This window comes from Pleurodeles waltl, chromosome 8, assembly GCF_031143425.1.
Source record: "Pleurodeles waltl isolate 20211129_DDA chromosome 8, aPleWal1.hap1.20221129, whole genome shotgun sequence".
Taxonomy (NCBI): Eukaryota; Metazoa; Chordata; class Amphibia; order Caudata; family Salamandridae; genus Pleurodeles; species Pleurodeles waltl.
In genome coordinates, this window is record NC_090447.1 from 1020727682 (window position 1) to 1020753862 (window position 26181).

General features: G+C 42.4%; 1 protein-coding gene across 1 annotated transcript in view; it reads left to right on the forward strand.

Moving 5' to 3' along the window:
• KLHL1 (kelch like family member 1) overlaps nt 1-26181 on the forward strand; it is a 1088169-nt gene that overhangs the window by 815444 nt on the left and 246544 nt on the right. Inside the window, exon 7 of the mRNA XM_069205295.1 lies at nt 20183-20407. Coding sequence (XP_069061396.1) covers nt 20183-20407 — 225 coding nt within the window. The remainder of the gene's footprint in view (nt 1-20182; nt 20408-26181) is intronic.

Genomic DNA, 26181 nt, shown 5'->3' on the forward strand with positions numbered 1-26181 from the left:
CGTGAGGTTGTCCTGCAGTATCGTGGCTTCGCAGGACTTTGTACCTGCCAGAAACGATGGACCGACTTTGCAACCGACGCCGCTTCACCTCCACCACTCTTCAGTAAGGACCCAACGCCACTGCATTATGCTTCTGCCCTTCTGCCCCATAGCACAGGAACCAACGCCACATCGGATCCTGCGACGTCTCGCTTTCCGACTCCGTGCACCAGCCTGTTTTCTACTTGTTTACTAATCTACTGTACCTGGGGGTTGAACAAGTCCATAAAAGGCACCATTGGTGTTGCATTGTAGGAAATGAGTCCGTCACGATGCCCGTTAATACCAACTTGCAGCATTTATTGTCACAACCTACTTGTAATCTGTGTCTGGGACCCACAGGAAGTGTGGCGGACGTCTTGTTCTTGTAAGTTCTGCCTTGGCCCAAATAGGGGCGACCCTTTCTGATACCCACAGTGCTGCTGATGGAGGGAACGCCAAAGGCAGTCCGTGCCCTCCTGAAGGAGTCCCCGAGGGAAAAAAACCCAAAAGGGGAAAAAACCTCAACAAGAGGGAACTCCTGAAACAAACAAGAGTAAAAGGAAAGTAAAACAAAAGGAAAAATGACCAGGAAAAAACTGGAACAAAATCAGAGTTTCATTAGCAGATGCAGAGAAACATAAGCGAAGATCACCACCAAACAGAAAGTGTTGCAGCGCAAAGAGAACAAGAATCACACACCTTACATACCCCAGGAACAGGAAGTAATTGGAATCCAGTGTTGGAATGCTATAGAAAAAATACCATAGTGAATAGGGAACCAGTGCATGCAGGGAAAAAAGAAAAGCATGCTGGGAAAAGAGAAAGAAACGTGGGAAAAACAGTAAGTATATAATTAGCTAAAAAAGGGTGGCAGGAAAGAAAAGAAGTAAAAAGAGGTGAGTGGGGGGAGCAGGATTTACTGGGGAAGCGCCGCACTAAAGAAAAAACGAGGCCCCATGCCCAATTTGGGGCCTCGACAAATATATGAAAGGCTTGGGGCGCGGCGCGTCTTGCTGCCGCGCGTCGCGTCCCAAGCCGAACATTCGGCTCGCCGAGCGGCACCCTGCACAGAATTTATGTTTCTAAGTGCTATTTCTGTGTTTAATCTTTAAAAATCATAACTTGACTTGTATATGTTGGATTTTTTACACTTTTGTCTTGTTTTGTCCAGATAATTATTCACCATTTGTCTAAACTGCTGTAGTGTCCATTTTGTAGTGTTTTCACTGTACTACTGTGTGTATTGGTACAAATACTTTAGATATTGCCTCTGAAGTTGAACCTCTCTGCTCATGCCATGCTACCAAGGCGGCGAGCAAGGGTTAACTGAGAGTGATTCTCCTTTACCCTGATTAGAGTGAAGGTCCTTGCTTGGACAGGGGGTAACCTAACTGCCAATCAAAGACCTCAATTATAACACTTTAGATTCTGACAACTGAAAACACCAAAGTGATTTCAGACAGGATTCTTAAGCTGTGGCTGTCTAGAAAATAGAAACAGACATGTGGCTGTCACATACCTCCCTGGTGGATCTGAAAAGTTCACAAACGTATCCGTCCTACATTGCTGAAGTTTAATTTACACCACAAGAAGGTGAGTGTGTGCTTTGCCTTCTGAATACCAGGTGGGTTGTGGTGGGTGCAAGGTCATCTCTGGACATCCGGTTCAAGAGGGCTCAGATAGAAATAGCACAATGGGCAGTGTTTTACTCCCCTTCACAACTTCCACATCTCATGTGAGGTGCAACAAAAAAGCCAGAGGCATGACCAGTATTTTGGGGCCTTTGTGAGCTTTGTGGTATTGCATCAGGATATAGCAAGCAAAAATAAAAAAAACAGACATGCACCTAAAATAAGACAAACCCTAGTAATAACAGTATCTAGCTAATTATTTATACCAAAGCTGCACTGAATAATTAGACTCTAAAATGATTAAATTCTGAAAATATGTGAATGAATGAAACATTACTAAGGTCTAGTCACCTTCTGAGTGTCTCAGTCACTCCTGTTCTTCCCTTCACACCACTTTCCTCAATAGTGTTTCACCCTTTTAGACATTTTTGCCCCTTTCGTTCCCACACCTATTAACATCCTCCATCTGCATACCTCAACCCTCATTTTTTTTCTCTGAATTTGTTGGAATGTTGCTGAGTATTTTACCAAACCTCCTAATAGGTACTGGACCAATCACATCACCACATTTGATGGTAGTATGCTCCAAGAAACTTGGGCCTTGAATGATTTTGAGTGAGAGGCCTTTCTCAGCTTTTGTTTACTAGCTGTGCCCTTTCAATCTAAATAACCCACCAATCTAGCTCGATTATTGTGCTGCACTTTATTCTATAAGGTTTTTCCAAATAAACTCATGCACTCTTGTATTCAGGTTACTTGGGTTGTGCATGGTAATACTTTTAATTACTTTTAAATTAATTCTTATAAACCTGGTAGTGTTGTAACTTTGTTTAGTGTCATTGGCATGCTTAGGCAGAAATGCTTTTTGGTACATAATTGTTTTAGAATCGTTCTTGCTAGTGAGTCACACGTGGCTTAATCCTTTTGACTCCAAGAATGTGTTTTAGCATTTACAGAGAAAGGATTTCGGAGGGGAAATCATATTCATGAAGTTGCTTGACTTCAAGTTAGTCAATTGCATTGAAATTATGGGAGCAAAGGTAGTCAAATCCCTACATTCATTGGACGGGGCCAGAGATCAATTATATTTTTATCTCTTCTTTGCTTCCGATTAATGAGTCAGGGTGAAGGTGGAGAATTGTGCTAGTGATCACAACCTCAATACTTTACATACAGGTTTCTGAAATCCAAATCCTCTACTAAATACAAAGACCCTATTGGTATGTGGGTGAGGGATAAAAGATTCTGCCTTAAGTGGTTGTCAATCAACTGAAATGATCTATTTCTATGGTTAGTTCTCGTATTAACTTTTGTTTTTAAATAAATTGCTGATTGAACCCACGGCACAAGGGAAATAAGTTGATACATTTTTCAAACTCAAAGAAATTATTAGAAAGCTTTATATTATTGAATCGCAATTTGAAATTCCGAAAACATTCTGAGTTGATATTAGGAAGGGGCATGTTCAGGACGTCCCTTCCTAATACAGAATTGCAGTGGTATGTAAGAATGTTTTGATCGAAATGCGGCCTCAAAACAGTCGCATTGTACCACCTAGTTCAAGTAGGCGGTAACCTATTCACAAATGAGAAGGGAACCTCCTTAAAATATTAAAATAAACTTTCCATCTTTCATTTTTTAAACCCATTCCCCAGCAGGCCACCATCCCTGTGATTTTTGCATTTTCTAATGGGTTGCAAATTTCAACCTACTTCATTAATTTTAATGAGGTCGGGCAATTTGTGACCCATTAGGAAACGGTACATAAAACTCATGGAGTTTTATACATTAGAATAGCGATCACCTAATTGTGATTCACAGAGAATCGCAATTAGGTAAACGCTATTTAGAATAATGATACATCTGGCCCATGGTGTCAACATGGTTTACAGTCTCAGTGGGCTTGTCTGTATGCATGAGGATTTACCTTGGGATAAAGAGATTCACCTTTTCATCAACTGACTGGAGCACTTCACATCACACACACATACAGAAACAATGAAGCATACATCAGTATATAGAAAGTGTTGACAAAGGGGACTGCAAGGTGTAGGATTCACATGTCATCCATGCTGGTAGCATTTTCTTTAACAGTGCTTGGTCCTGGGGGAAGCAGAAACTCATGATTCAGAATGTAACACAGTGGTTGTGGTTGATTTTACCATCAATAATGTATTTCTACCCAAACAAATCCTTTTTACCAAAATTAAAATCATCAAAGACAGGGACAAAACATAACCTTCTAACCTGTACCATGCAGTTTGCATGCAGCTGTTTGATGGCAGTTCCTAGCTCACTGTGCTAGATTATGAACGAACTGCACAGTAACAAAAAGAACTCTGTGACAACAAAAGTATTCCACTGAGCACTGCATATCAAATACTGCTCTGTGATCTGCATATACAAGTCTTTACATCATTACTCAAAACTGCCACTAGACAAAACCCCATCTCTTTCCAGCAGGTACCTTAATCACCACTTATTGGCACCTTTATTGCTGCCTGAACACGACTGGATATGCTAGGAACTCTGGAGTGCTTTCAAAACTGCAGCACTGCTACAAAAACATACCCATAACAAAAGCACCCCCTCACCCTTCCAGGGGAGTGCTTGATGCCCACGACGGCTTTGGATGATCCCCTTGCATTTTAAAATGGCTCACAAATTACAGGAGAAAAATGGAGCCTTGATAAGCACTAAGGGCCAGATATAGCAAAGGTTTTTACCCATTCTGTGTCTATGGGAAAAAGTGTTCGTACATATGGCCCTAAAATATTGTGCAGCAAGGCCAGTAAAATACTTTGGATGATGCAGATTTTCAACCCCAGCCCAGTCAACCCACCCTTCTTTAGTTGACATGAATCCCTCTTAAATGAATAGTCAGAGTATGCGTGACCTTTACAAAAGCTGTTGAGGCTTACCTGTAAAAAATTTCTGTCTTTCGTCTTGGGAACCAGCAAGGCAGTGAAGGAAAGAAGAGCCATTGTTGGCAGGGGCAAATAGGTGAAGGGCAGGGCCCAGGAGGCGAAGGGCAGTACCCATGGGGTGAAAGTCAGCAAGCAGGATCCAAACAGCAGCAAACATGAGGTGAAAGGCAGCAGTGGAGAAGTGCAACTAACTCCAAAGTAGTGGACATTCAGGAGCTTTCTGAAGCCAAAATTCGCTGCATTTCTGTCTCCTTCAGTGCTGCTGTCCTGTGATTTGTGAAACATCATAGGTTATGGTGCAGACTCATGATTGGCTGCTACGCTGATATCGTCCAATCAGAGAACTCCATTACAAATGGCTGTAAAAAGGAAAGGAAACGAACGTACGTTCGACATCGGAAAGTACACAGCGGATGGTGAAGCATTCAGGTGACCTGCATGCTGCCACAGGAATGATGCTGCGTCCCCCGGGAGGTGCGCCCCACAGTTTGAAGACCTGTGGTCTAATCTGAGAGTACATAAACTCACCCGTGTGAACATTTGCTCTAGTCATTGGCTTTTCTTTGCACTACTTTTACAAATGCATTTCACCAAAGAAGGATTAACACACACATGTCTACTGTGTCGTTTGGCATGGGTTAACACTCTTTGCACAGTGTTTTGCACATGTAGTACATGGTAGAGGCCTTGCAAATATAGCAGTGAGCCCAATTTGACCTCATCTCCTGTTAGGCGTTACTGTTATATTGGTAGCAAATACTATTTGAGCCCTTTCTAATACTAGCGCATGGGTCTAAATAATCCTCATTTAATAATCAGAGGCATAATCACTGTGTCATGGGCCCTAGTGAAAAGGAGGGAATGTCCCCTCTCTGAACTGTGAAACGCCGCAATAATCCGTTTTTAGTTACTCGCTTTTCAAGATATCAATAACAGAGCTTTCAATGGGAATTTTCCTAGAGTCTTTACGGTAACTTGATAAAAGCATTTAATTTTGCTGTCTTAGAAGTGATGCACGTAAGTCAATTATTGCCATACCAGGGCTCCATCACAGATATGTGTAAAGTGTAGGTTCCCTCAGCTGGGGGGAGCACCGTGTCACAATGTCCAGACCGCTCAGGTCCAAGTTAAGCAAGTGATTGCACTGCTGTGGGCAGGGACAAATGAAGTATCTAGTTAGATGCTGGCGTCACTGTTGAGTCAGACTTGGGCACAGCTCACAGGACAGCTGATGTGCAGGTCCATACAGCGTGTCACAGTTGCCTAGGCTACTGGGTGGGGCATAGCTGGCACCCGTGGAGCTCAGAAAAGGCATGTCCAGAGAGTCAGAGATGTTCACAGTGTCCAGAAAGTCTTATCAGTCAGAGCCACATAACCTACACTAAAAATTACCTTTTATTTGGAGGATGACTTCAAAGGATCTTTCTAAAGTGTGCAGGCTCCCCTTTGAATCAAGCTTTGACTCCAGACTTTCAGTAAACGGTAATCAGGCCTTTGTGTGTGGATAGGGACCTCCTTTTTGAAGTGAAGGTGTGAGGTCCCCTCTACTCAGGAAGACCCATGAGTGTAAAGAGGTAATCAGATGTTGAGTGTTTTGTGTTGTGGGTGTCTGGAGGGAATGCACACATGTAGCTGTCACCCAAACCAGTCCAGATGTGTATTAGAGACAAGCTGTCAGGCACACCAAGCAATGAGAGCAGAGAAATGCCCACATTTTAAAGGTGGCATTTCTAAAATAGTAATAATAAATCTGACTTTGCCAGTTAAGAGGATTTATCATTACCACTACAATAAAATTAAACATGATACTGATTAGAAATTACATTTTATAAGTATATAAAGAGATTCCTAATGCTGGTCTAGGAAAGGAGCAGGCCTCACAGTAATGAAAAACAACGTTGGGAGTTTGCCATTACCAGGGCATTTAAAACCTATGAATATATGTCTTGCCTTTTACTTACATGGCACCCTGCCCTTTGATCTACTTAGAGCCTACCCTAGGGATGAGTTTTATACAAGAAAAGGGGAGTTTAAGGCTTGGCAAGAGATTTTAAATGCCAAGTAGAATTGGCAGTGAAACTGCACACAAAGGTAAAGTCAGTCCTGAGGCATGTATAAGGACTACTGAAGTGGGTGGCACAATCAGTGGTGCAGACCCACTAGTAGCACTTAATTTACAGGTCCTTGGTTTATGGTATACCACTTTACAAGGGACTTACTAGTGCATTAAGGCCCATATTTATACTTTTTGATGCAAACCAGCGCCAGCGCTGGTTTGCTTAAAAAAATTTACCCGCCGGCTAACACCATTTCAACGTGCCAGGCAGGCGCCTTATTTATGGATTGACGTTAGCCGGCGTAGGAAAAATTGGGGTTGTGCATCAAAAAATGGTGCAAGTCAGGTTAGAGTCAAAAATCATGGCTCTAACCGGACTTGTGCGATTTTTTGATGCACAACCCCCATTGAAATGACTCCTTTCTTAGCAAAGACAGGAGTCATGCCCCCCTGCCCAATGCCCATGCCCATGGGACTTCTGTCCCCTGGGCATGGCCTTAGGTCAGAGTGGCATGTAGGGGGGCCCAAGTGAGGCCTCCCTATGCCACTTAAAAAAATATATATACTTACCTCAACTTACCAGTACTTACCCGAGATGGGTCCCCCCATCTATGGGTGTCCTCCAGGGGTGGGTGGGAGTGGCAGGGGGTGTCCCTGGGGGAAGGGAAGGGCACCTGTGGACTGCTTCCATGGTTAGAGACCACGGAAATGAGCCCACAGTTCCATTAACGCCTGCCCTCACCCAGGCGTTAAAAAACGGTGCACATCAGGCTGTGCGCCATTTTTTAAGGCCCGCCCCCTCCTGTGGGTCAAAATGATGCAGGAGTACAAATAAGGCACACAGGCCTTAAAGTCATTTTTTGGACGGAAATGCCTACCTTGCATGTCATTAAGGCATGGTGGTTTCCCTCATCCAGAAAATTACGCACACTGAGGATTTTCGACGTTCGCATAGTTGGGCGTCATAGTATAAATATGGTGTAAGGTTTGCGCGGAATTTGCGTCAAAATGTTTGACGCAAATTTGGCGCAAACAGAGTATAAATATGCCCCTAAATATGCCAAATACACTAATGTTACCATGTTGAGGGGAGAAGCGCATGCACTTTAGCACTGGTTAGTAGTGGTAAAGTGCTTGGAGTCCTAAGGCCGACATAAATTACAGTGAATACCAGGAGGTGAAAGGCAAAAATTCAGGAGGAAGACCACCTTAAAGATGCCAGGTCTAGCACACTTGCACTAGCTCATATCTTCTTTTGCAAAGCAGCACAACTGAAAATGATCTAAATGTTGCCTTTTTGTGGTCCCAAACATGATAATCTTAAATTTGCGCTTCTGTCCCCTGCCTTTTCTCTCTAAATCAGTTTTTTATTTCAAGTATAGTTTTACAGCAGAGCCATACGTAAGTTCTATTGTTGCCAGTCCTTTAAAATGTATTTACTGTGGGCTTTATCTCCACCCAGCGGAGCCATTTCTTTTCACTTCATGCTATTGACTGGTTGCTCATTCTACCTCCTACTAACTGTGTGCATTACAATAAAATAAGGTGCAATTTACACTACATATTTAAGCTTAAATTCTTCACCTTATCGATCCATTGCATGCAGAGAGCAATGATGTGTGTCTTGCTTGATAATGCAGTTGTCTACATGACCAATTGTTTATTATATCTACAGTGCTCCTTTTGGGTTGCGGCCCCCCCTTCAGTCATTGACTTATTTAGGGGAGCCTCTTCCACCCATTTATTTGAGACTTTGTTAATCACATCTTAATGCAGACCAAATGGCTATTTCTTGCTTACCTTGTGCTATTGTCTCTTTGACTGAACCATCTACTTCCCCTGAAGATTTTCCACTACAATGTCTGTTTTGCATTGTTTTTACCAAAGGACTATTTGCTGAATGGAGCTGCCATCTTGGAAAGTTGGCTTCTTCCACTAAACAAATCACATTTTGCCAGTAAATGAAATGTTTAATTGAATCGTTATCTACATAAGTACATCATGATATGTTTATGTTTTTTAAGAAAAACTTTTGTTCTCCAAACAGTCTTTACTGATTTAAATATATGTATAAATCAAGAAGTATTTTATGTGCAGAGTGCCTACAGCTTCCCTGTAACAGCTTCCAGGCAACTCAGTTCTGAATATAGAGCCCAGGCAGCCTCTGACATTCTCAGTCAGCTGCTGAGTTAATTGCTGATGCAGTAGAAGCTCCTTAACGCTGCTGTTGCTCCACTCTTTTCTTAAGCAGTGCGACTGACAACCTTATTTCTCCAATTGCCAGTCTTGACCAGCCACATATTTAGTAAGCAGAATATTGTTCAGCAGCTTAGCCTTTAGGAAACTTTTGATAACAGGTCGTTCTGTCACTAAAGGGCAGAAGTATAAAGCACGTTTATGGTTGCAACCAAATGTAATTTGGAGTTTGAGACCACAAAAATGTTTTGTTTGACCCCTTTGCTGCTATGCTTTTTCCCCACCTGTGCTAAGCCTTTTTTTGGCTATTCAGGAACACTTGTGCGTAGCCCTCCATGAGATTTTGTCCACATAAGGTACCCACTCCAAATTTGCAGCCTTTTTTCCAACGTCCTGGGGATTCTAAAGATACCCAGGGTTCGTGGATTCCCATATAGGGGAAAAAGAAATTAGCCAAAATACAGCTACATTTTGGGTTATGTGGAAAAAATAAAGGATTGTAGTGCTAAAATCACCATCTTCCCAGATGTCAGGAACAGGCAAACTAGAGTCAGAAATCTTAGGGACATATATGAGCCCCTACCACCGCTGCAGCATCACTTTTCAGGACGCTCTGGTGGTGCAATGCCCTGCTCCCTATTTACAAGGTGACGTTAGGTCACTTTTCGTGGCTTAATGCCACCTTGTAAATACAGCCCCTTCAATGCAGCCCTTTAAGTGGACGGGGTGTGCAATGGGTGTTATTGTGGGCATGGCACAGCAATATCAACACACTTAATAAAAGTGTGAGAGGAAGAATTCCTTGTCCAACCTCCCAATCATTAGACCAGCAACACACATAAGACAAGAAATCAAAGTAGAGACCCTACTCCAACAGAGTGGGCTCCACCAACTAACGACACAGCATCCTAGGTAACATGGGGCCCTTTTTAATGCAGAGCAAGGTGAATTACTGTTACTAATAGGCACAGGGACCATAGGGATGGCTGATAACAAACTGCACATCCATAGGTGGCCGCTAGAATTAAGATATCGGGTGAGATGGGATACTGGCTGACTGCCACCTAATATTGCTACTATGTATACCTGTGTGAGAAGTAGGTCTAGATATATCTAAAAAACGCAGGATTACTTGACCGTGTAAGAGGGAGAACTAATGATGGAACATTATTTATGAACTATTGTCTCCCCAGATCATTCATGAGCTCCGGGTGACATGGGGGACCCTGTTCAATGTTGAGCTATTTTAACCATAGTTACAAATTGGTGCAGGGGCCACAATGTGGATTGTTAACATACTGCACAGCCAAGATGGCCGCTACCATTGGGAGTAGCATTAACATACTGCACACCCAATATGGCCGCCACTAATGTGTACAGATTAGTGCAAGAAGATGGTCTAGGTTTCTTCCGGAAACGCGTGATCAACTGTCTGCCTGAAGAGGAACTAAAGATGGAACTGGGAACAGCTGTACTACCTACACGGAGTCCGGTGTTGCAAGGTGCGGTACCGGTCCCTTGACGAGGTGAGAAGGAAAGGGGCCTGCTGCTAGACACAGGGAGTGAGAGATATGGTAGGATAACCGAGGAGGTGGAGGGGTTGAGACTTCTGTACACATTTAGTGTCTGACTACAGGGAGGTGCTCCCACCGAACTCCAGGTTGGGAGGTAAATAATAAGCACTTGGTCAGTGAAAATATTCATACAGTCGCAAACCTTACTGCCTGGGTCACTGTGTGGGGTGATGGAGTGTTCCACAAGGATGTTTTATTATTGAGTTTGCACTAATTCCCGATTTGGGAATAAGTAGTGCATGTTGTTTCTGGTACGCCGGTGGGGCGAAGGGTATATAGGTGTGTGTAAGGGGACATAAAAACAAGGAAGTATGTGGCGATATGCGGATGAAAGGAGTGTGTATTTTATGTCTGTCTTTCTATTCCCTTGTAGTTAAACCTGAGTGTGTGTACTAATAGGGGACTATTGAACACAAGCTCAAATGTTGATCAAAATTTGTTTGATGACAGGTAGGGAACTCAATTTTGAGGGGATCAATGGTCCTGATGAAGGTCGAACGACCCAGATGGGCAATGGAAGCGGCTGAAACATGTTGACCCTAGAGCAGAGATTTGGGGTGAATGGGTGATTCTATCCCAATATCACCACCAATTTTCCAATCTTTTTTAATCCTAGCTGGTGAATCCCGGAATAAAGATTGGTAATGGATTCACATGAGATAGATTTAGTAACCTTGAGTGGTGTTCTGTATGTTTGATCCCTGTTTGTCTTTTTGTGTTTTTTGTTCCCATTCCCTTTTGTTCCATTCCTGATGTTGGTCAGCGTGGGAATGTGTTTGCATAGCCTTATGATGAAGCATGCCCAGATTAGTAGGTGAGAACAGTTTTTCTAATAAACATCCTGAGTCTTTAGTTGGTGGAGCCCACTCTGTTGGGGTAGGGTCTCTACTTTGATTTCTTCGCCTATGTGTGTTGCATGCCACAGCAACACCCATTGCATTTTGACGCTGCATTAGATTTATGAGTTTTGATAAACCAGAGGCAACGCCAAATCTAACGCCACCCAAGGGGTGGTGTTAAAAAGGCAACAAGGATGAATACTTTTATTCCTCCTTGTATTTTGCTTTTTCTATGTCTGCTGCATCCTGCAGTAGGCATGGAAAGAGCAAAATGTCAGACATGATTGTTTATGTGTGCGCTGTATTTAATTGAATATGACCCACTCCTGTGTTGTCCCCTGTGCTTGCACTAAATTGAAATGCCTAGCACCAACGCAGGCATCCTTGCACCTCCTGATACCAAAAGTACCTTTCTTGTGTGGGTAGGCCTAGTAGTTGTGACAGGAAATGGCCACAAATGAAACACAGGCACAACACATTTTTCTGCTGAAACTGACCCTTTTTTGGCAATGTGCCTAGCTGTGGGTTTGGGCCCAAGCTCAGCCTGCACACAGGCACAGCTGGACAACCTGTGTATTTGTGAAAACTAGACACCCAGTGGAATACTGACTGGGTTGACTTTTGTGGCTCTCACTGCTTCTGTTCCCCAAAATCTTTTGCAAACCTCAACATTTGTATAAAAACATATTTTACTCACATCTCTGTGATGGAAAATTCTGGAATCTGAGAGAAGCCACAAAAGTCATTCCACCCAACATTTCCCTATGTCTCCCAATAAAAATGGTACCTCACTTGTGTGGGTTGGCCTAGTGTCTGTGACAGGAAACAGCCCAAAACACAACATGGGTATATCACATTTCTCCACTGATAAGTGGGACTTACAAATAAATGAAATACGTCAATTGAGTTAAGCCAATGTTACCATGATTCAGAGGAGAGAGCACAACCACTTTAGCACTCGTTAGAAGTTGTAAAGTGCACAGAATCCTAAGGTCACCAAAAACTAGTTCAGAAAAGTAGAGGACGTAGGTAAAAAGTTGGGGGGAAGACCACTCTAAGGCTGTCAGGTTTAAAACTCCTACTTAGGCACAGTGTATTTTTGGATTAACAGTGTGAGGTTCAGGCTATGTTCAATGGTACATAAACCATCACTAAACCATTACTGAATGAGAGTAATAATACCTTTATTCTCAATCCAGCCCACAATTTTAACTGAGGAGTTCAATGAAGAAACTGGATGGTAGCACCTCACATTTTTCCTACAACCCTTCTTAAAAACAGGCATAATAATTTCAGAGTACCAAGAATGAGGTACTTTGGAACACACAGCTGAATTAAGGGCATTGGTGATAATAGAGGCGCAGAACTCCAGAGTAGCCTTATAAATGTCCATTGGTGTCCCCATCCAGACCTGGAGCTTTGTTACTGGGGCTAGAAACTATAGCTGAGTGGGTTACTTCTAAACAACATGAGATGGTAATAGAATTGCGTTTAAGATAGTTCTGTTGTCAATACAATCTTCAGAAATATATCCATAAATGGATTTAAAAGCAACACCCACATATTATCATAGATAGTGGTACATTCTGTCTTACCATGGGGTCACCAGAATTAATTATCTTTCAGAAAATTCTGTGTCCTGCCTTAAGCAGCCAATAGTATTTTTACTCCAGTTATCCATCTTTATTTCCCGCTTTCTGGCCTTAAGTTCGAATTTCTATTCAGCCTGCTATAAAGAAAGAGTGCCCCTATCCCGCTTGCTTAAGGCTCTACAAGTACTAATAAACCAGTTACATTTGGAATATGGGCCTAAAATGGAGGGAATCAGAGGAAGCTTTTGAATAATTTCCTTGAGTTTGACAAATGTATCAACTTATTTCCCTTGTGTCGTGGGTTCAATCAGTCATTTTTTTTCAAAAAAAGGTAATACGAGAACTAACCATGGAAATAGATAATTGCTGTTGATTGACAACCACTTAAGGCAGAATCCTTTATCCATAATCCACGTACCAATAGGGTCTTTGTATTCAGTAGAGAATTCGGATTTCAAAAACCTGTATATTAAAATATTGGGGTTGTGATCGCTAGCACAATTCTCTACCTTCACCGCAACTCAATAATTGGAAGCAAAGAAGAGATAAAAATGTAATTGATCCTTCTACTCTGGCCCCATCCAATGATTGTAGGGGTTTGACTACCTCCGCTCCAATAACTTCAATGCAATTGACTAACTTGAAGTCAAGCAACTTCATGAATATAATTTCCCCTCCGAAATCTATTCTCTGTAAATGCTAAAACACATTCTTGGAGTCAAAAGGATTAAGCCACATGTGACTCACTAGCAAGAACGATTCTAAAACAATTATGTACAAAAAAGTATTTCTGCCTAAGCATGCCAATGACACTAAACAAAGACAACACTACCAGCTTTACAATAATTAATTTAAAAGTAATTAAAAGTATTACCATGCACAACCCAAACAACCTGAATACAAGAGTGGACTAGATTATTTGGAAAAACCTTATAGAATAATGTGCAGGGAAATTATCAAGCTAGATTGGTGGGTTATTTGGATTGGGACAGAACAGCTGGTAAACAAAAGCTGAGAAGGCCCTCTCACTCAATTTCATTCAAGACCCAAGTTTCTTGGAGCATATTACCATGTGTCAATGTGATCGGTCCAGTCCCTATTGGGAGGTTTGGTAACATACTCAGCAACATTCCAACAAATTAAGTCAATAGAAGATGGATCTAGGGCCATTCCCCCTGTTTCTTGTTGCTCCACTGCATTTTTCCTTGGCCATTCCTTATGCTGGACTATCAATGGCATAATCTTAGAATGTAGTCAATCCATCTCAAATAAAACTGATAATGGCAAGAAGTGGTTGGATCCCCTAGCAGACTCTGAATGATATCTCCCGCTCTACGGTCGAACACTAGGGATGAATGCCTTTGAAAGAAACCAAGTGGCAAGATAATATTATTAAACACTTGAGGTTGGCTAAACCCACCCTAAGTTGGTATGTAACATGCCAGGTAAGGGTGTCTGCCTTTAATGATTGCACAATCCCCTCGCAGTCTCTCCTTAGTGGGGCCAGTCCATCCCACTCTCCTTAGCAGCATAAGTTCTTTCTATCCCATGATGCTCAAATTGGTGGACTTAGAGAGTCAATGGCACTCTTTGGCCCATATTTAAAAGACAATGACGGAGCACGATGATGCATCAAAATAGGCAGCGCCATGTTCTGTCATTTTCACAACGAAGGGAAGCGCCATATTGAATTGAATATGGAGCACCCCTATGTTGTACCCTGCACCGGCACTAAATTGAGCTGAATGCAGAATGCAGCACGCATTGAAAAAGCAAAAAACGAGGGGGAATAAGAGTATTCCTCCTCATTGCACCTTGCTAACGCTGCCCCTGGGTGGTGTTAGATTGTTGGGCTACTTCAGGTTTACGAAATCTCGTAAATCTGAGGCAGTGTCAAAATGTAATGGGTGTTGCTGTGGCACACCTTACAGCAATCCACTTGTACACCCCTTTCACCCAAAGGGCTGCGTGAAAAGGTGACGCTCTGGTGGAGCTGGGAGCTCTTAAATATACCCCTTTATTTTTTAGTTGGGCAGGTGTTTCAAACACATTGCATGTCAATGGTGGATGCTACTAAGATTACTTAGATGGAGGCAAGCATCAGGGCGCAGATTAGTAATATCAGCTGGTTTCCTCAGAGGGGAGAAAGCCATAGGAATGGTTATGGCACCCCAGCATGTCCTGCATGCATCCCACACCGAGGGGAGATGAGACTGCTTATGAAGAGCAAGGAACTTAGATGTCCCTCCTCCCCCTGCTAAGGGTTTGATGGATTGTGAGGAATTGAGACCACAAGATAGCAGCAAATGACCCAAGCCACAGGGAGATTAGAGGGCCTATGAAGTGTCAGGAACATAGGAACTCCTCTTCCTGGTCAAAGTTCAATGGATTTGGGGGCAACTGAGTCTTCACCCAGTAGCTAATGACCCCCCATTCTGTGACATTAGCTAATTGCCAAACAGCTAATGGGCCTAAGAATAGAAAAGGGGAAACTAATTGTGTCAGCTGAACCCATTCTATAAAGGAAGTGGCTATTTATCCAGCCACTGGCTAAATAGTACTTAATTTCTACTATTTGCCTGGCGACCAGCAAAATGATACATATTCTCTGCTGTTATCCAGCTACGGGCTAAATACTAGAGATGGTGTACAGTTTGACTGGCATTTTGATAAATAGTGTGAAGGAGGTCTTTATTTAGCTGCCTGTGGGAAGAAAAGGGACAACAAGCAATGGTAGGGTAGTGGCCATCTTATAATTAGGATTCATCATCCTTGGTTACCCCAACCTCTCATGGCTAATGACCCCAGTGAGGAATGCCAGGACAAGGGCAGAGGGACATTACAATGAGGCACATGGGCGAACAAGGAGGATCATTGAGCGCACCTTTGGCCTCCTGAAGGCCAGATTCCTGTGCCTCCTTCTGACAGGTGGATCCCTGTGCTACTCACCCAAGAAGGTGTGCCAGATCATCGTTGCATGTTGCACAACCTGGCCTTGAGATGCCAGGGGCCTTTTCTGCAGAAGGATGAGGCTGGAGATGGTCGTGTGGCAGCGGTGGAGCCTGTGGACAGTGACGAAGAGGAGGCTGAGGAAGAGGATGTGGACAATAGAACAACTATAATTCAACAGTACTTCCAGTGACACACAGGTAAGACACTGTAACTTCACCTAACATTGCAGTTTTGTGTTGGACATCCTGATTTTCCAAATTCTATGGCCAATTACTGTACCCTTTGGCATCTCTATTTTCAGATATCTGTGCCCTACTCTGGGGTGTTTACTGCTGCCCACTACCGGTCATACCTATGTATATATGACTGTACATTTGAATTGCAATGTTTACAGCTTGTTAAACTAATACATATTTCAATCAATTGACAGACTTGTATTAGTTCCAAGGGTGCTTATTTATGTGATGATAAGTGTAGGGGGTATTGCAATGGGCTGGGTTGATGATGGAGGAATGTCCAGGATAGAGTCCAGTCTATTGGTATCACAGGTGCATTGTCCAAGGGGGCATAGTGAGTGGAGCAATGGTAGTTCAATGTGGACAGGGTGACAGAGTGGTACACAAGGGTGACATTCAGGGGATTCTTATATCCTGGCGGGGGTCTTGGCAATGTCCTCTGGCTTCTGCCTGGATCGCAGAGACCTTTTGCGTGGTGGTTCTCCTTCTGCAGGGGGAGGGGTGCTGGTGGCCTTTTGTTCCTGTGGCGGGGCCTCCTGTCCACTAGTGTCAGCAGAGGTGGAGGGCTGTTCATCAGTGTGGCTAATGTCAGGGGACCGTTGGTGTGCCACTGCTTCCCTCATGGTGTTGGCCATGTTTGCCAGCACCCCTGCAATGGTGACCAGGATGGTGTGGATGCCCATCAGGTGCTCCATGATCCCCAGGTACTGTCCCTCCTGCAGCTGCTGGATCTCCTGCAAGTTGGCCAGTATCTGGCCCATCGTCTCCTGGGAATGATGGTATGCTCCCATGATGTTGGTGGGTGCCTCGTGGAGAGTCAGTTCCCTGGGCCTATCCTCCCCCTGCTGCACAGCAGTCCTCCCAGATTCCCTGTTCTCTTGTGCCTCTGTCCCCTGAACCATGGGCCCACTGCACTGACCCTAGGTCCCTGATCGTCCTGTGTTTGTGCGGTTGCCTGGGGTCTCTGTAGTGGTGGACACACTGCTGATGGATGTGTCCTGGGGACAGAGGGAGGGTCCCGCTGGGTGGGTGCTGTGCTGGTGTTTTCTGAGGGGGAAGGATCTGTGGTGGTATGAGACTTTGCCTGGGACACCGACTGACCAGAGGTCCCTGATGGGCCAGGTTGATCATCCTGATCCAGGCGTGCAGAGCTGATGTCATCACTGTGGGCCTCTTTGGGGGGGACTGGATGTTGCTGGCACCTCCTCTCTGGTGACGTTGTGTGGGGGTCCTGTGGGCATGTAAATGCAGTGTTATTGTTACTGCGTGTGACATCTTGTGCATGGGTGTGTTTCCCCCTATTGTTGTTATTACCAAGGCAGCTTTGGCTTGTGTGAGTTGTGCTTTGGTTGGCTAAGTGATTGTCACTAGTGTGCAAGCTGTGGTGATGGGTGTCCATGCAGGGCTGTGAGTGGTGTCCATGCATTGGTGGTGCATGCAGTGCTGATTACTGGGATGGGTGGGTTGTGATGGTGGGGTGTCTGTGAGGTGGTGGGGTGATGGGGGAGGGTAGGGGTATGGGTATGTGATGGCATGCAGGTGGGGGGTGATAGTAGTAAAGAGTTGACCTACCAGAGTCCAGTCCTCCTTCTACTCCTGCCAGGCCCTCAGGATGCATGATCGCCAAGACTTGCTCCTCCCATGTTGTTAGTTGTGGGGGAGGAGGTGGGGGTCCACCGCCAGTCCTCTGTACAGCTATCTGGTGTCTTGCAACCACGGAACACACCTTCCCCCATAGATCGTTCCACCTCTTCCTGATGTCATCCCTTGTTCTGGGGTTATGTCCCACGGCGTTGACCCTGTCCATGACTCTCAGCCATAACTCCATCTTCCTTGCAATGGATGTATGCTGCACCTGTGATCCGAATAGTTGTAGCTCTACCCGGATAATTTCCTCCACCATGACCCTTTGCTCTGCCTCTGAGAACCTGGGGTATCTTTGTGGTGCCATGGGTGTAGTGTGAGTGGTGTGTGTGAGTGTGTGTGGGGTGATGTGTTGGGGTGTGTGCTGTGAGGTGCGTAGATGGTGTATGGGTTATGGTGTTCTGTGGCTCTGGTTGTGTGGGTGCTCCTGGCTTGTCTCGCTCTCAGTGGTAAATTGTTTGTAGTGGTAAAGGGTTGTGGGTAATATGGGTGTGTGTTTAAAGTGGTGTGTGTATATGTGTCAGGTGTGTGTAGTTTGAATTGTCCAATGTGGTGTTGTTTTGTGTGTATGTGTGTGTGTGTGTGTGTATTTTGAGCGTGGCGGTATGTACCGTCAATGGTTTGCCATGGTTGAATGTCTGCTGCGGTGATTGGTGGGTCATAATGCTGTGGGCGTATTTCTGTTGGCGGAACGGTGTGATACCTTGTCCAGTGGCTGACTCCACAATGACATTTAACCCTCTTCAACCACAAGCCTGCTGCCTTACCCCCACTGAGTTAGAAGATAAAACTATTCACCAGGAAAAACTTAGTCCTTGTATTTGTCCCACTCTCCATTGCTGATGGCCCTGAACTTTACTCTTGCCTTGGTCAAGGTCAAACAAATTACAGCACTTGCCACCTACTGCTTTTTGGCACTATTTTGAAACGTAAACCTAAACTTTTAAAATTCATAACTATGGCTCTACATACTGGACTTTTCTTGTTTTGGTGCCATTATATTTAATAAATTATTACTTATTTTTCTAAATTGGTTTGGAAATTTTCTTGCATTTTGTTTTAGATTTATTACTGTTTGATTTATGCATAAATACTTTACACATTGCCTCTATGTTAACTGCCTGCTCTCTGCCATAACTATGAGGGAGTTGCGCTTAGGTTGACTTAGTGAATTTATTGATTCACTTTGCAAAGATTGTGGTTATTATTTTCACCAGGCACTCACCTCACTCAACTAATACTCCAATGTCTTACACCAATCTATAATAAACCCTCTACTTTCCAAAATCATTGTTCAATGAAAATTGTGTGATAGAAAATAGCTGCAAAATGCTATTTAAATTTTACCATGTTAAAAGATAGTTACTAGTGTGAACCTCTTCAAAGTTCGCTACTCTGTAACCAAGTGAACCAATAATATCAAAATACAACCACAAGATTATTGTGGAAATGTCAATATGATTAAATACACATTGACAATGCTCTGTTTTCTCAATGGCCAGCCTCCCATCACTGATTTGACCTCTTACGCCTCCCACTATTCAGCCTGTGCCTTAAATATATATGGGGAAAATTTGAGTGATAGTCCGAATGGAATTATGTAATTCATAGTTCCGAGGTCCTATGGGCATGTTAGATCATAAAGCTCCTGACTGGAGAATTCCAAGCCTAGGACACTGGACACTGATACATTATGTATAGGCAGGGGCTGTGGGCAGGAGCAAAGCCGCCTCCTACCTAACAACTGCAGAAGCATGGAGGGTAGCACACAGTGCTCAGCTGTCACTTACTGAAGCAGGCCTATCACCGGGTCTATGCGGTTATTCTTCTTTAAAGCACACTTGTGATGGGGGCCTAAGTCTCTGTTTTTAATGCCGGGACAAAATCTTAAATGCAATTATGGATCGTGAAATTTCATAACCTCCCCTCGTTGTTATCAAAAGTTTATTATTATCTGAAAGTCTGCACATGCTTCTTTATAAAGCTTTCATACTCGTCATATCACTATATTGCTGACTCATAAACTGAAATGTATTTTTTTTTGGTCCCTTAATCAAACACTTTTACACATTCCATATAATGAAAAACATGCTGCTTTTCTAATGATCTATTACTTTGTCTTAAGTCCCTCATAGAGGCTTTTGATAGCTCCCAGTCACATACTGACATCACTGCAAGTTAATGCCAAGGGCCTGATTTAGATCTTGGCAGATGGAATCCTCCATCAAAAACGTAATGGATATCCCGTCCACCGTATTACAACCTCCATAGGGTATAATGGGATCATAATACAGCAGATGGGATATCCATCTCCATCAAGATCTAAATCAGGCCCAAAGTCTCCTTACTCCTTTGGCAGAGATATCCTGTTCTTGTAAGATTTTCATATATGGAAATTCATGTTTCCTAGACATTCAGTGGAATTTTGACAACAAAAAAGCTTTAAGTATTTTTGTGTTCTTTCGGATAAATAGTTTTTAATGTTCTGAAACATGGCTTTGTGTTTATATTTAGGTGCAACAACAATAGAAAAATATGATCTCAGAACAAATGTGTGGATCCAGGCAGGTGTGATGAACGGTAGAAGACTTCAGTTTGGCGTGGCTGTAATTGATGATAAGCTCTATGTCATTGGTGGCCGTGATGGATTAAAGACTTTGAACACAGTGGAAAGCTATAACCCAAAGAGCAGAATATGGACAGTGCTACCTCCTATGTCAACCCATCGACACGGCTTAGGTAAGAATAAAAAATCTTAGACTGTCAAAATTCACTTGGCCCTTGCACAATCGTAGACTTTCTCTTTATTTTTTTCATATAAATTTGACAGCAATTTTAACATGAATGTTTGATTTGAGTGATGTCTTTAGGGAGACATTTCAGAGTAAAGCGATACTTTTTAAAGATTTTCTAAAAACTTTTTTGTCAATCTTTGCCTCATAACAATAATATTATACCTTCTAACTTTTTCCTTGCAAACTTTGTTCGCACTAATTGGGTGCAAATTAAATATAACATATTTTCTTGCTCCTACATCATTAGATGAAATCTTTTTCCATTAACTCACACCGCATTAGAAACATCATTCGCCATAGACATGAACGTGGTGTGATGAGGAATGGCTATGATAGACCCTGGGTTTTAAGAAATATGACCTATGGAAAATGAATGCATGAAACCTTCTTTTTAATCTACTTTGGGAAGTCTCCTTGAAATGGTGACACCCATAATGATTCAATGTACTGTTTTGTCTTGTAAGAACTAATCATGTATTTTGTAGACCTTGTGTATATGGCTTTCATACAGAGGTATTGTATTTTGTGATTACTCATTTGAATGTACTAATCTACGAAATGTAAAATATACATAGTTGCAGGTGAACTTGGCATTATGTTTACGCTATCCATCTTCCTGCACAGCCTACTAAAACTGCATTTGCATTGAGAGAAGTCAACTAGACTATAACCTTCAGACCAAAGTTTTGAACAATTACTGGAATTATGGCAAAATTTAGAATCCAAGTCATGAAAATACGCAGAACCTCTATGTGTTCTTTAATCTTGTTTCTCAACCAAACCTGCAACAAAAAAAATTATCGTGGGAGTATTTCTGCATTAGAAAGTTCAACTATGGGTGGGTAAATCATAATTACAGTACTAATCCAAACAGTTCTAATCACAAATAATTCATGACCTTCGTAAAACACTATGGCAATGCAGCCTCAGATGTATATGGTATTAACATGTGACCTGACAGTGGGTGGGATAATCCTCGCCTCTGTGTCCTTAACATAATTAAAAAACTGCTTTTGTGAAAGCTAGCAAATATTATATTCTATGTCAGAAAGACAACTTCAGATTATGCTTGTTCAAAGCTCATTGACCACCACAGATGGTTTATTAACCATAGGTTTATAATAAAGCAACTTAAATGTTGAATCAGAACACCATCAGTTGCTCTTAGTATATCCTCTCATGTAGAACCTGACCCAAAGGCTTTTGAGGCCATGGTACCTTTAGCAGAATGAGCTCCAAAGAGAAGAACATATATGCCAGATTCTGTCATCAACTATTTTATCCATCTCTCTAAGGTTGCTGAGTATACAGGCCTATGATACTTCAACAATGCAATCATCAATTGACTACTGGCATTGGTTCTGAACTCCCTAGTATGTCTTATACACTTTCAAGCATTTGACCTCACACAACTTGTCATTTTGTGGAAAAACTGGAGTTTCTAAAAATCGACAAAAAGTCTTTGTTCATTTTTTTTTTTTTTTTTAGTCCTCATTCACCCTAGGCCTTATGTAAACCTCCTTTTCTTTTCAACCAAGACAAAATAAGTTTTCCTCGGCCAGGGGTTGCCCTTTCCTCTCAAACAATCCTCAGACTGTCCCAGTTCCATGAGGATTTCAGAGCAGGGTGTAAAATCATTGGACAAATAACACAAATACATTTCCATTCCAGCATTAATTAAGCAAAAATTATATACATCAATGTCCTGATTTCCAGTTCAATAATGGTACCCAAATATTCCCCCACATCCTATCCTTTCCCCCCATTATTTGATCCAATTCTGCTGTACAAAAAACATCCCTAAGCCATTCTGAGTGGCCTGGAGGGGTCTTTGAAATCCATTTTCTGCATATTTCCCACCTCCCAAACAATATTGCATAAAATACAAACTTCATATCTGCAATTGTATCCCGACCAGGCCACCCCTGCCGATCTTGAAATTGACCAAAAATTATTAACTAGAGAGAAGCTTCGATTTCCCGATTTAATGTACTCGAGATTTTTTCACATACTCCTTCCCAAAAATGTCGAATATCAGGACATTCCCAAAACATATGAATATCTGTTGCTTGAATTAAACCACACTTTGGACATATCACCTCCTGCCCTCCTTTCATTTTCAGGGGAAATATAAACTCTATGTATCGTAAAATAATGATTTTTCCTAAATGTGGCCGGTTTCACAATACCAAAAAGCATTTTTAATGACTCTTCCCACCACCTCTTAACTGCCTCTTCTGGGAAAAATTCCCTCCACAAGTCACTGGGAAGTACAAACTCGCCATCCACCCCTTCTAGGATCCCCCAATACCAAGCACACACTCTGTGGGGACCTCCTAATGGGCTCGGGGTGATCTCACTCAATGGGTTGGACATACCAAAAACTTCCTTAATCCCCTGAGCCCATTTTCTTATTTGTAAAAATTTCCACCTAGACAAAGAACCACCCGTCTTCGACAGCAATTCTTCCCAGGGGAGAAAAACCCCCTTTGAAAACAAATCTCCCCAATGCTCTAACCCTGCTTGTTTTATCGGTAGCACTAAAATATCTTGAAAACATTCTGGGGTACCCGGGGAATCCCAGATAGGTGCGTCAAAATTATAATAGGTGAGTTTTGCAGATTGTCTGATCTGATAACAACTTTCTGCCAGGCCCGCATAATTTTCAACCTTATCTTTTTGAAGAATTTAGGGTCCCCAAATTCAAACATAAAGTTGGTTGAAACGCCTTTGATATTAGAAGCCATTATCTTAAGCATTAAACCTGTAGTCGTGGAGTCTGAGGCAAGGAACAAAATTCTAAAGTTTTTCAAAAGAAAAGCCCATGCATAATATTGCAGCTCTGGTAATGCCAAACCGCCCTTTTCCTTACACCGATGTAACTTCCTCCGAGAAATTCTAACACCTTTAGAACTCCAAATAAAATCGTTTATAAGGCGCTGCATTTTTTCTATATCTATTTTCTGCATGGGGAGTGGGGAAGTAGAGAACAAAAAATTCCACTTCGGAAGGATAGACATTTTTACCAAATTAACTCTGCCAATAATCGTTAAGGGAAGATGGCTCCAACCTTGTAGTAAACTCTTACATTCCAGCAACAGTTTTAACTGATTCCTCTCCGCTAGCTGATTAATATTTTGAGGTATCAGAATTCCGAAATATCTGATTTCCTTTTTACAGTAGACAGATTTATACTCCATATTCCAAGCCATAATCTCTGTTTTTTCCACATTCACTTGATAGCCAGAAACCTTACCAAACTCCTCAGCCATCTTAAGAATCTCAGGAAATGCAGTTACTAAATTATCTGTGTAAACCAAAAGGTCATCGGCATACAAAGCAAGTTTCCTCTCCCAGCCCTGACAACAGAAAGGAGAAATCATCGTATTCCGCAGAATCTTCCTCGCAAATGGTTCCATAAATAAATTGAATAGTACAGGAGATAACGGACAACCCTGTCTAGTGCCCCTAGCTATAGCAATCGGGCCAGTAAGATTCCCATTCACTAATATTCTAGCTGTAGGAGCCCTATATATCTGATTTACTACCCCACAGAGATTGTTTCCCAGTTTAGCTTTTTTAGCAAGAGTTTCAAATAAACCCAATTTACCTGATCAAAGGCTTTCGCAGCATCGACAGTAATAATCCCCAAAGGGGAATCAAAAGATACTGCCATATCTATGGCCCCGATTAATTCATATGTAAGCTCGTACAAATATCTACCCTTCGAAAAGCCCTTCTGGTCAGAGTGTATTAAACTATTTGCTACTCTGTTTAATCTATCCGCCACTATTTTGGTAAACAGCTTATAATCACTATTCAATAATGAGATAGGTCTATAAGAAGAGCGATGAGTCGGATTTTTCCCGGGTTCAAAATCAATGTAATAACTGCATCATTCCACGAAGAAGGCATACCTATCTCATTTAAAAAAACCTTACCAAATAGCTCAACCAAAATCGGGGTAATTACATTGCCTAATACTTTATACAGCTCCACCGGAATACCATCAGGGCCCGGGGCTTTCCCTTCTTTACCCCCAGCTAAAGCCGCCCGCACTTCCCCAACTGTAATAGGGCCGTTAAGAGATTCCTGAGTCTGCTGCGAAATTTCCGGTAAAACATCCTGAGCTAGCCAGTCCTCCACCAATTCTTCTCGCACCTCCACATACTCCGTATACAGAGATGTAAAAAAGTCTTGAAACCCTCATTCAATATCTTCCCTACGAAACAGTTTTGCGACAGTTTCTTCCACCACTATTTCCTTAATATGACCCCTAACCTGATCTGATTTGGCTTTCTAGGCAAGCAGTTTCCCTGAACTCTCCCCATATTCAAAATGTTTTAGTTTACTAACCTCCCATCTCTTAACCATTCGCGCCTGTAAAATATTTGCCAATCGTGTTCTTAGCTCGGCCAATTCCGCTCTTCCTGCCTCTTCCTGGGTCCCTTCACCTTTACCAACCAGCTTCTCGCTTTTTATTAACATTTCCTGTTCTAGAGTGTTTATTTCGTCTCTAAACACTTTAAGTTTATGACATGAGATACTCTTAATTTCCCCTCGTATTACAGCCTTAAAGGAGTTCCAAACCGTTGATAATGATGCCGAGCCTATATTAACCTTGAAAAAACATTCCGTCTCTCTATGTAATTGCACCAAGACATCCTCATCAAACAATAGTGCACGCTCCAATGTCCACCTCTTAAACATTCTTCTCTGGGGAAGCGTCAGATGCAATACTACCGCTGCATGGTCTGATAAATGTGGGGGTAAATATTCAATCCTATCTACATTTTCCAACAACCTGTAATCAACTAAAAAATAATCGATGCGTGGCTATATTTCTTGTTAAAAAAGGAGAAGACTCTGGCCTACCCTTCCCTCTTTCGCCAAATATCACACAAGCCGTGATCTTTCATCATTCTCTTTAGATAATGTTGTGATTTTGGCGTACCTAAGGATCTGCAAGTATCCGTTCTATCCAATCTATTATCCAGCACCACATTAAAATCTCCCGTCATAATAACCGAATCTGAGAATTCGATTAGCTGAGAATAATCCTTTTTAAGAGGTTCAATATCATCACAGTTCGGGCCATAGAATCCAACCAATACCAGAGTTACCTCATCAACCTGTATTCTTACTATGACCCAGCGACCAGCTTGATCCGCCCTTATTTCGAGAATTTCTGGTCTGGCTTGTAGCCCCTGTTTAACCAAAATAACTACTCCCCTTGTGTGAAAATTATGGGTAGTGCAAAACCACATTCGCACCCATTTTTGGGCCTTAAATAACTCCTTACACTCATCTGCGGCCAAATGAGTCTCCTGCAAAATTAAGATTTGTGCCGGTGAATCTTTTAAATATTGTAGAATTTTGTTCCGTCTTGATTTAGTCCTTAAACCATTAATATTCCAAGAAAGTAATTTAATCGTGAACTTCCCCTCCCCCTGCCCATTACCAAATCTAACCATTCAAAACTAACACGCCATCCCTCTGCCTAGGTGAATAAGGAACTATTTCCATGCACAACCCAAAAAAAAAAACCCGCCTAATGTCTTCCCCTTCCTATTCCCTCCCATGGGGGACCCCCCCACTATATCAGCCACCATGGGCCTGGTTTTAGAGCATCCCGCCTACCTGGGAGCCTTAGGATTTCCCCCCAAAAATTATTTTACATGATCGGTCTGTTCTTTCTTTATGAGATCTAACAATTAA